We start from the raw sequence: 12,308 nt of genomic DNA on the forward strand, positions 1-12,308 counted from the left end.
TGTCGCCATACATTTGACCCCCTGTACCCCTCTCCTCAAACCCCCATCTCCTTGCTAGCCACCAATCTGTTGCCTGTATCTGAGTGGTTTTTTGGTTTGTTCACGTTTCTCTTATTTTATATTCCACATATGAGTGAAACCCTACAGTTTTCGTCCTTTTTTTTTTCTTTTGTCTGACTTACTTCACTTAGTGTAATACCCTCAAGCTTCATTCATGTTATCACAAATGGCAATATTTCATTATGGTTTTGTTGGGTTTTTTTTCTTTTTAATGACTGAGTAGTATTTCATTGTGGTTGTATGTAAGGGTCTGGCATAAATAATGCCCCCATTTTTTTATTACAAAATCATAAGCATGTAATTATGTAACATAACAATATCACACTCATTCAAGCATACCATTTGACATTTTAGGTGAGGTATTCAAATTAAAACTATAAATGATTATACCCACATTATTACCCTAACAACCACACTCAAGCAGGTGTTATTCCTGCTGGACCTTGTATATCTCACATCTTTATCTATTCATCCACCGATGGACACTTAGGTTATTTCCATATCTTGGCTATTGTAAATAATGCTGCAATGAACATAGGGTGATAGGAACATATGAACATATTTTCAAATTAGTGGGGTTTTTTTTTTAAGATTTTGTTTGTTTTTAAAGAGAGGGAATGGGAGGGGGAAAAAGAAATGGAGAGAAACATCCACACGTTGCCTCCCACATGCACCCTGACAGGAGGTTACCGAACCCAAAACCGGGACGCATGTCCTGACTGGGAATCAACTGGTGACCTTATGCTTTGCAGGACAACCAACTGAGCCACGCCAGTCAGGGCTCGGATTAGGGTTTTCATACTCTTCAGATAACTACTCAGATGAAGAATTGATGGTTCATATAGTAGTTTTATTTTTAATTTTTTGAGGAACCTCCATGCTGTTTCCTGCAATTCTGCACTAATTTACAGTCCCACTAACATTTTTGCCCCACATCCTTGCCAACACTGTTTCTTGTCTTTTTGGTAATAGCCATTCTAACAGGTATGAGGTGATCATAATTACACAAAAGTGTAATGAACTGTCATGTACTTGTCTCTCAGCTTCAGCAGCATTTTGCTAGTCTTGTTTTTAATCCCTTTCTTTTTAGGGGAAGAGGAGTATCTTAATGCAATCCCAGAAATTTACTCTAACTGATTGAGATTTTTAAAAAGCATAACTACAACCCTCAATCACACCTAATAAAAATGACAACAGAGAACATCTTTCATGTGTCTTCTGACCTCTTTCAAGTACTCTACATCTAGGTCCTTGGTTTTTTAAACTAAGAATTCCCGTAAGAGTCAGCTTTGGATTTTTTTCCCCCTCAAATATATCCCATCATAGAAATACGGAATTAGGATCTCTGGAGTTGGAACCTGAATATATGTGTTTTGAAAGCACTTCCCCGGCCATTCTGATGCGCTCTTCAAATTAAGGACCGTTCATCCCAGTGACTATGGAGTATACGATGTGTGGAAAGAATTAACCCTTTAATTTTGATGATTTCACTTTTGTACGGTTAGCCAAAAAGTCTGTATGGTTTTTAATTCTGTAAAATAAAAGACATTTTTCATTTTCACCAATAACTTTATTGATTTGCGTATTTTGAGTATGTCAGCTATCTCTCGTGTGATATAACATTGATTGTTCTCAATTAATATCTCAATTTTGGTCACTGTCAATTTCAAGTGGTCTACTCGACCATGGAGCTTCATCCAACAACAAATCTCCAGCATGAAACTTCACAAACCACTTTTGACACATTTGATCAGTCACAGCACCTTCTCCATACATTGCACAAATCTTTTTTTTTTGCGTTTCAGTTGTGTGTTTGCCCTTAGAAATAATAAAGCTTAATATGCTGGAAAGGTTGCTTATTTTTTTCCATCTTCAATATTAAAATGCCTACACAAAAATTCACCAATTTTGATGTTTTTTTTTAATGTATACTGATATGACAGCTGTCACAATACATCCTAACAAAATTGTTTTGAATGAAGTTAAAGACAACTAAGTGCTACAAGAGCCATCTTATGGGAAAAAAACAAATGAACTTTTTGGCCAACCCAATATGTAACTCATAGTCACTAATTACCTTGGCACTCTTTTTTAACCTACCTATAACTTTTATTGAAGTCGCACCTTTTTACTTTGTTTTCTTACTTTACCTGGGGACAATAAATAAAATGTGGCTTAATTTTAACTATAATTTGTAGTCTGATAGAATTTTGAAAAAATAGTTTAGACCAATAGATTAGACCAATGGTCATATCCAAATGCAGAATATTAACAAATAATAATATTCTTTTTCATTGTGTCATCTGGTTTAGATAATACCTGGATTTGTCTTTTTCAGATACTGGCTTTGGCAGTACTAGTGGAGGGGCATTTGGAACATCTGCATTTGGTTCTAGCAACAATACTGGAGGCTTGTTTGGAAATTCACAGACCAAACCAGGTAGGAGCTTTATTTTTAATAGAATTGGTTCGTTCATAGCTGATACAGGACTTTACATAGTGGCTCTATGTGAAGTCTATTTAACTTTTTTACCCCTCTCCATCTCCCAGGAGGATTATTTGGTACCAGTTCATTTAGCCAGCCAGCTACCTCCACAAGCACCGGCTTTGGGTTTGGCACATCAACAGGAACATCAAATAGCTTGTTTGGAACCGCAAGCACAGGAACCAGTCTTTTCTCATCCCAGAACAATGCCTTTGCACAAAATAAACCAACTGGCTTTGGTAGTAAGTAGAACATCATTGGACATCTGCATCTAACAATTTGATTTGCCTATTGAATGTGTACTCTTTTCCCCTCAGTTCAAAGTCCCCCTGCATACACTTTTCCTCCCTCCAGATGGCAGAATCTCAGGGAGAAGAAAACTTGAAAATGTACTAAAAGTTTAATAGGCTGGAAAGGAGGGGGAGGGATGTACATCTCACAAGAATGGAAATCAAAGAAGCATTAGTGTATTAGGGATATGCAGGAGTAGAGGCATCTGATATAGAATGACCAGAGATAGGATGAAAAACCACATCAGAGTAGTGTCATCGGTATTAAGACAGGAGAATTCCAGGAGCCATGTGTGTAGCCAACAGTATTATATGCCACGGGCACCTTCTTGTCTCCATTTCATATTTGGTGTGGAGAGACTAAAACAGCAATGACAAGTAGTAACCATGACATGGTTATTCCTCCATTTCTTGCCCATGGCAGATATTTTTCATTGATAGCTTCTTTCTCCTTTAGTCTAAATGTAGCTTGGGATGCTTATCCACACAGCACTTTAGTTGAATAAGACGTACCCAGTGAGTTGATGCATTCCCAGCACAAGCAAATGGCAGAATGATTAAGTTATCAAGCTATTAGTATTTTACAAAGGGAAAGCTTTTGTGGGGATGTTCAAATTTTTAACCGTGACAATGTAAAATGCAATCTGAAAGTGCTAATTCAAAAGAGATGTACCTGTTTACTTTAAACTATATATTTATTAGAATGTGTTTGTAAAGAAATAATTTGCCAGTGAAAAATCACATTCTTTTTAACTTGGTGATCAGGATGTCACTTAGTAAATAGTACTGGTAGATAACTTTTCATTGCTTGCTGACATTTCTGGGTCTATGTGTACAACTTATTTAGAAGTAGTATCTAATATTTTGAAAAATATATTCCTTAGATAACAGTTAAATTCACATTTTAATAATTTTAAAAATCAACTTTTTAGAATAGTAAGGTAATGAGAGGAACTAGTTCTTTTTTATAAAATGATCCACATGCCTACTAATTTTTCTAAGTTATTTTTCTGTGTGAAATTTTACAGTAACCTGTAGGTTACTGTAATAGGACCATTTGTGTTTTAAACTTTTTGGTTATGTGTGGGTGTTTTGTAATAATATATGTAAATAAAATATATTATGGCCCCTGTTGAAGTCTACTGTGGTAAGATGTTTTCAGAAATACAAGCACATTTAGCATTAGTCTTACCAAAAAGGGAAAAGAGATAAAATTTATGATGAAACAAAATACTGTTTCTTTTAACTTGTCTTTCAGTTATGTGCAAGAAGGGCTTCATGGAAACTTAGTGGACTCTAGAATTCATATTTTGTGTCACTTCAAAGCTGTGAGCCTGGAATTGTGTGTATGTGTGTGTGTGTATGTATGAAACACCTGTTTGAAGGTACTTACTAGTGAAAGATAAATTTGAAAGAGAAAATGTAAGAATGTGAAAGTACTACTGCTCTAGTGTCAGAGCGCAGTTCATCTTTCATTCTTTACTGTTGCCTTCTTACATTCTTTACTGTTGCCATCTAATTTTTCTTTCTAACTCATAGATTTTGGAACAAGTACTAGCAGCGGGGGACTTTTTGGGACCACAAATACCACCTCCAATCCTTTTGGTAGCACATCTGGCTCTCTTTTTGGGCCTAGTAGTTTTACAGCTGCTCCTACAGGGACTACTATTAAATTTAATGTAAGTATTTTCTTCCAGTGTTTGTAGAACTTCTCTCCCACTTGTATATTTATTTGCAGGATGAATCATAAAATTTCTCCTGGTTTCAGTTATGAACAGCTTAGTCTCATTTTTCCTGGAAGGTGTGTTGAGAACAAAATATCTAATTAGTTGTATAGTAGAAAGGAATGGTTTTAAAACAAATCTAGATTATAATGCAGATTTGAATTACACTCAACCCAGTCAACTTTGTATTCACATTGTTGATTATAATAGCTAGTATAAGGTTGAACTTGTACTAACTGTGTGCACAATTTGGCCTTTGAATAGTCAACCATTCTTTATAGAAATAAGGAAGATGGGAGCAAACAGTAGGAAAATAAGGCCTCTTAAGGAGATATGTGGAATAACTCGTCAATATGGAACTTTTGTTGATGAAAAGACAAAACAGGGCAATAGAGTTTTAGGTTTTCTTTGGCTATTTCGAGAGGACTTAGGTAAAGATTAGAGTGGAAGCTGTTTGAAAAAGTATATGGAAGACCACTTGATCTAAGATAACACTTGATGTGATTGGTTGGGAGATACTTAGGATAGGCTGGAGGCAGTTAGCCTAATGGTAAAAGTAGGGCTTGGCAAAACTTCTAGTTAAAACTTACTTGAGAAAGTGAAGAATTTCTCAGGCAGGGTGGTAAATTCATAATACTGAATTTAAAATAAAATTAAACAATAATGAAAAATACTATGTGTTATTTCTTAGAAAGTACAATAATTGAGAAAGCTGATATAAATAGGAATCTTTAGTTTCTTACTGTGCCTTTTCCCTCTTAGGATTATAGTGGGGGAAAACAGGCTTCCATATTTCTTATTTCTTAAATGCAACAACAGTTATAAAGCAGACACTTTAGAGCAGAAAAAGATGTTTAAATGTATATATTAGGTAAAATGGATAAAACTTTTTTTATATATAATAAGTATATTTTGGTAGATAATTAGAAAGCTTGGTTATGGGATTAATCTCTGGGTTTGCAATAACTACTACTGACTTATTAGACTCATATAACCTTGATGTAGGGAGAGAGCAAAAATGCCATGTATTTAATCAAGCACCCTTGAAACCATCTTGATAGTAAAAGACCTAGTGGACTAGTAATAGAGTTCAGTGGTTGCAGAATTGTGTTTGTGAGAGTGGGGATATAAAGCTTGGATATACATGTTTGCTTTAGACTTTCAAATGTGCCTTTATCTTCCTTTGCAGCCTCTAAGTGGTACCGATACTATGGTTAAAGCTGGAGTTAGTACTAACATCAGTACCAAGCACCAGTGTATTACTGCTATGAAAGAATATGAAAGCAAGTCACTAGAGGTCAGTAAAATGCAATACAGAATATCAGCTTAACCTTTTGATTATACTGGAACGCAGCTTTTGAAAAATACTTTTGATTATTTTTAGGATCAAGTGGTTCACACTGGGTTTATGTAAAAAAACTAATGATCAAATTATTTTTTTAATTAATGTACTACTTATAGATATGTATTGTTTTAGGCAGGAATAATATTGAGATTGTACTGGCATAATTCTACTAGTGTATTTGGATTGGATGTTGCCCACACTACATAGTATGCATGCAAACTTACACATGTTTTTAATAAACTTATGCAAAGTCGTAAGTATATAACATAGTAAGTTTTTGTATCCAGGATCTAAAGACACAGCATTGTCAATATCCCTAATGTCCCCACCCACCAGTCAGAATCCGCCCCTTCCAAAGGTAGTCACTATCCTGAATACCCATGTTTTGCCTATTTTTATATACTCTTTTAAAGAAACATAGCATATATTATTTTTTATTTTTTTAAGATTTTATTTATTTTCAGAGAGAGGAGAAGAGAAAGAGAGGGAGAGAAACATCAATTGATTGCCTCTTGTTTGCCCCCACTGGGGACCTGGCCCACAACCCAGGCATGTGCCCTGATGGGGAATCATACCAGTGACCTTTTGGTTCACAGGCTGGCACTCAGTCCACTGAGCCACATCAGCCAGGGCACATTATGTATTCTTAAGTCTGTCTTTCATCATTGAGATCACCCATGTTGTTGAATGAAATTATTTTGTTCATTCGCATTACTGTCTAGTAGTTCTTTGTACTTTTTGATTGTCAACCCTAATTGTAGCTGTTGCTTCTTCCTATATCCCAGCTGTTTGCTTTATTGGAAAGTGACAAAACACCCTGACTTGTGAGACAAAACTATTATACTCTATCCCTTCTTTCTTTAAATTTTCTAAACTCTCTAGAATCCTGTCTTTTAATCAGCTAATTTTTATATTTGGAGTGGGAGTAGACAAGATTATTATACTAAATAATAAAGAGCATTGTACTAAAAGAAAATATTATCCTCATCTCTCGCCTCAGCTGCCTGGGTCATTTTAATAAACTCACCTCTGTCAGCCATTACTGTTCTGCAGTTTATTTGCAAAGTAGATGCATTGAATGAAGTCTGACAGACATTCTGGGGTCTTTTTATTAAATGGAAAGCACTGTTAAATACCATTTAAGTGTACTATGCTGCCTCTCAGCAAACTTAATCTCAAGAGTTCATACAAACAGGTGAAAAAATTATAAAATAGAACAGATAGGACAAAAACAAGGAGAACCTTTTAGCAAAGAGGGCATGCTAACTAATGGTTAGTAACCTGTTGACTTGGTGAAAAAGTTAAAAGAAAAAAAACAGGGAAAATGAAATTGCATATTTCATGAGTGAACATGTACAGTTTACTGTTGGGAAGAGATGACTTTTTGTCGGGGGAATCTTCAAGTGATTCTTACTGATGTTGGTATTCATTGTGTGTAGTTTTATGTCAGTCCCAGCCTTTTATGGAGCTGATGCCAGTTGCATGTCTATTTTTGAGTGCAGTAAAATAGAATCAGCAAATCACACTGTTTTTCGTCTTTTTCCAGTATTGTAGCACCAGTATATATCAACTTTTCTTGTGTATTGTCTTTTTGCTGGAAAATGTTGTATGTTGAATAAAATTAGCTATTAAAAATATTATTGTTTATTTAAAAAATTAAAATTAAGATGGGTTGGTCCTTTCACCTATAGTTTTATGGTCTTTATGGTATGGATTTTAATGTCCACTATAAACTATTGAAAATGTTTTTTTCTAATGATATTAAGTTAATGTCATTTGTAGTTTTTTGTTTTGTAGTCGTAGTCCTTGTGTGCTCATAGAACTTGAATACTAAATTGAAGTATTCAATCTCCTAATAATTTGTTTTGGCTGCATAGTAAGATTGGAAATATGTTTTCCCTCGCTCTAGGAACTTCGTTTAGAGGATTATCAGGCTAACCGGAAAGGCCCACAGAATCAGGTGGGAGCAGGTACCACAAGTGGATTGTTTGGGTCTTCTCCAGCCACCTCCAGTGCAACAGGACTCTTCAGCTCCTCCACCACTAATTCGGGCTTTGCATATGGTCAGAATAAAACAGGCTTTGGAACTAGTAAGCACTTGATATCATATTGGGCCGTATTGAGGAGGGACAAACAACTGAAAGTAAACTATAATTGTCATTTTATCATAAGTGCTATGGAGAAAAATAATTCAGGAGGAATTATTCAGGGTGCTGGAGGAATAAGGAGTGCCTGATATGTATGTGGGGGTGGAGAGACAAACTGTTTTACATGAAGATGTTTAATAAGGGCTTTATTGATGAGATAACATTTGAGCAATAACCTATCTGAAGAAGGTGAGGGATACAGATTTGGCTGGGGGGACATTCTAGCTAGAGGAAACTATAAATTTAAAGATCCTGAGTTTTTGCCAAGGAGTAGAGGACAAGGGGAAGTACTGGGGCGTGTAAGGACAATATGTTGTAGGACTTTGTGGGCCAGTGCTAAGATTTGAATTATTTGAGTTAGGAAGCCATTAAAGTGTTTAGAAAGAGAAGTCATGCAATTATGAGTGAAGGATTATTCTAAAGGCGGTTATATTAAGAGCAGACTCTAAGGCAGCATGAGTAGAAACAAATCAGTTAGAAATCTGTGTTCTGTCTACATGAGAGAGGATGTGGCATGAATGAGAATGGTGCTGTGGAGATGATAAGAATGTCAGGTTGTGGACTCAGTTTGAGTATAGAATTGAGGGGATTTGCTAATGGATTGGTTTGATATATAAAAGAGAAGTCTAGGATGACTGCTAAATTACTTTATATTACTTTTGCAAAGGTAATACATATACATGACATAAAGTTCATGAAATAGAAAAAAAGTGTGTAACCAAAGGTCTCTTCTTTCCCTTCCCAGCTACTAGTTTGCCTCTGGAGAAATAAACAGAAATTAGATTTTTTCATAGATTTCTAGAGGGATCTGTACACACACAAATACACAAATAAACACATTTCAGTGGCATTTGACATTCTCTGCAATCTTGGTATTCTGTGATTTAGTTTAGCCACATATTCTTTAAGTACTTTTGCATTATACCCTATGCAGAATATATTGATATAAAGAGAAAGCCTCTGCTCTCAAGAAAAACTTAGTCTAACAAGGTTAAAATACAAACATAGACCTTGAGTGTAGTCTGGTATCTTTTAAAATAGAAAAAAGCCGTGGGCTCAAGAAGGAAGGTTGCTTAGCCCAGCAAAGGTTCTTGAGGTCAGGTATTGTAAGAATTAAAGCCTGAAGCAAATCTGGAATTAGGTGAAGAAAGATAGGAAATGAAACAGTTATCCAGTTTGAGTAGGATAGTTGAGATACGTAATTAATATCATAAGACTGTTATAGTAACTGGATAATGTGAGGTTTAATGTTTTGTTTTTCTCCTCTTATTTTTCTTTTCCTTTATTTCTATTTCCTGAAAGGTACAACTGGATTTGGGACAAATCCAGGTGGTCTCTTTGGCCAACAGAATCAGCAAACTACCAGCCTGTTCAGCAAACCATTTGCCCAAGCCACAACCACCCAGAACACTGGCTTTTCCTTTGGTAATACCAGCACACTAGGACAGCCAAGCACCAACACTATGGTAAGGAAACAGGCCCATAATTAACTCCAGGTCTTGTTTATAGAGCTCATGAGGCTTCTAATCATTTCAAACCAGCAAGTTCTACCTGTCCTACATTTCTTAAGGATTGATGGTAAGTAGTAAAGGGAAAAGAGCAAAATCTTTGAATAATTATAGCCTAAATTCCAGTTCAGGCTCTACTCTGTACTCATTGAAAGGCTGTTGAGCAAGTCACTTATCTTTTCTGAGCATATTTTCTTATCACTAAGAGCTGCTTAGTGTGCTACAGTTTGCCATCCTGAAGCTACACCTTAGGACATTGACTCCAGCCTTTCTATAGATTATAGAAGAAATATTTACAAATTACTAACTATATTTCAAAATGTTCTTTTGGCTTGTTCCTGTAAGCAGAGTTAGGCAAAGTTGTTTAGTTGGTTACAATAAAGGGAGAACTAAACCTCAGAGTCATATTGGATAATTGCTACTTCTGTGCAGAAACTGAAAGATAAAGTCTTTACATCATTACCAGTTTATTTCTAGGGACTTTTTAAGGGAAGTTTAAAAGTAAAGTTAATTTGAGGTAGAATTTTTTATTTTACTAGAATTCTTGGAATTTACCTAGTCTCTAATTTTTGTTATGTTCAGAGTTTAATTTATTAGAGATACTCTGCCTGATTAAAAAACAAGTACAGCTAGACCACAAAATCATCAAAATACTGGCAAACCAAATTAAGTAATATATAAAAAGGATTATATACCATCACCAAGTGGGATTAATCCCAGGAAAGTTGGCTCAGCATATGACAGTATAATAAGCCATAGAAGCAGAATAAAGAACAAAACCACACAATCACCTCACTAGTTGCAGAAAAAGTATTTGACATACTTTCATTATGTAAACAATGAACAAAGAATAAAAGGGAACCCAGAATGGCCAAAACAGTCTTGAAAAAGAAGAAAGGTTGGAAGACTTACACTTCTTATTTTTAAAACATACTGTAAAGCAATAGTAATCAAGCCTCTGTGGTACATACATAAGGTTATACACACAAATCAGTGGATTAGAATTGAGAGTCCAGAAATAAGCCTTCATATTTGATTTTCAGTAAGAGTACCAAAATAATTCTTTGGGAAAAAATAATCTTTTCAACAAATAGTGCTGGGACAACTGATATTCCATGTGCAAAAGAATGAGGTTGGACTCTCTTCACACCATTGTGGTAACTATAAAAATTAACTCAAAATAGATCAAATACTTAAATATAAGCGCTAAAATGTAAAACTCTTAAAAGAAAATGAGGTAGGCAGTGGTTTCTTTGATATGACACTAAAAGGAAAAATTGATCGGACTTCACTGAAATGAAAAACTTGTGGGCCCTGGCCGGTGTGGCTCAGTTGGTTGGAGCACCATCCGGCAGACCAAAGGGGTTCAATTCCCAGTCAGAGAGCAAGCCTGGGCTGCAGGTTAGGTCATGGTCAGGATGTGTACAGGAAGTGACAAATCGATATTTCTTTCTCACATTAATGTTTTTCTCACATCCATGTTTCTCTCCCTCTCCCCCTCTCTCAAAAATCAATGAGCATGTCCTCAGATGAGGGTAAAAAATTTAAAAAAAAATAAAAAAAACTTTTGTGGATTGAAGGTATACCATTATGAGAGCAAAAACATGGGGGAAAATATTTGCAAGTCATGTATCTTATAAAGGACTTAAATCCAGAATGCATAAATAAAATATAAAGAATGCTTATAATTCAATAACAACACAATAACCTATTAAAAAATGGCCAAAGGGGAAAAAATTGGGCAAAAGACTTGATTAGATATTTCTCCAAAAAAGGTATACAAACAGCTAATAAGCACATGAAAAATAACATCAGTAGTCATTAGGGAAGTGCATATCAAAGCCACAATGAAATACCACTTCAAATCCACTAGGAAGGCTATAAACAGAAAGGCAGTAATGAATGTTTTCAAGATTTTGGAGAAATTGGAACCCTCGTATAGCAACCACTTTGGAAAACAGTTTGGTGCTTTCCTCGGAATGTTAAACAGGATTACCATATATACCACCTTGGTCTATTCCCAAGAGAAATGAGAACAAAAACTTGTATACAAACTTGTATCATAATAGCCAAAAAGTGGAAACAGCCCAAATGTCCATCAGTGCTAAATGGAAAAACAAATGTGATACACATACACAGACAGTAGAATATTACATAGCCATGAAATGGGGTGAAATACTTTGATACACGCTGCAACATGGATGGACCTTTAAACAAACACATTTTGTGTCATTCCATTATATGAAATATTCAGTCAGAATGGACAAATCCGTGGAAACAAAGTAAATTAGTTGTTGGTTACCTAGGAATGGGGAGTGACTGCCAGTGGGCCTGGGATTTCTTTTTATAGTGATTAAAATGTTCTAAATTTAGAGAGTGAGGATGGTTGTGCAACTCTGAACATACTAAGGTTTGGTTAGTTCCACGACATCTGCTACCAGTGCAGGAGGAACATCGTGCTGCAGTTGCTAGTAATGCCTGGAGGACTGTGTGAGGTCCCAGGGTGCTTACTTTGAAGGGGACTGAGGCATCATTGTCCTATGTACAGTGTTTCTTGTATCTTCAATAAATGTCTCTATTTTGCACGTTACATGGCTGGATACTTTCTGGACAGGTGTTTAAAACATTGAATAGTCTTTAAATGAGTAAATTTTATGGTATTTGAATTATGTCTTAATGAAACTTTATTTGTATTCTCTTTTTAATAGTTTACTTTTTATTGTATGTTTTTCCATTACCTTTTATCCTC

At 35.4% G+C, this 12,308-nt stretch overlaps 1 protein-coding gene across 4 annotated transcripts in view; it reads left to right on the forward strand.

Moving 5' to 3' along the window:
• NUP98 (nucleoporin 98 and 96 precursor) overlaps positions 1–12,308 on the forward strand; it is a 110,153-nt gene that overhangs the window by 23,307 nt on the left and 74,538 nt on the right. For all 4 annotated transcript variants that reach the window (XM_053923692.1, XM_053923693.2, XM_024572806.3 and 1 more), the window contains exons 3-8: positions 2,399–2,500; positions 2,611–2,787; positions 4,375–4,514; positions 5,749–5,856; positions 7,814–7,994; positions 9,354–9,517. In XM_053923692.1, the coding sequence (XP_053779667.1) occupies positions 2,399–2,500; positions 2,611–2,787; positions 4,375–4,514; positions 5,749–5,856; positions 7,814–7,994; positions 9,354–9,517 (872 nt within the window). The remainder of the gene's footprint in view (positions 1–2,398; positions 2,501–2,610; positions 2,788–4,374; positions 4,515–5,748; positions 5,857–7,813; positions 7,995–9,353; positions 9,518–12,308) is intronic.

This window comes from Desmodus rotundus, chromosome 5, assembly GCF_022682495.2.
Source record: "Desmodus rotundus isolate HL8 chromosome 5, HLdesRot8A.1, whole genome shotgun sequence".
In the NCBI taxonomy this organism is placed as follows: Eukaryota; Metazoa; Chordata; class Mammalia; order Chiroptera; family Phyllostomidae; genus Desmodus; species Desmodus rotundus.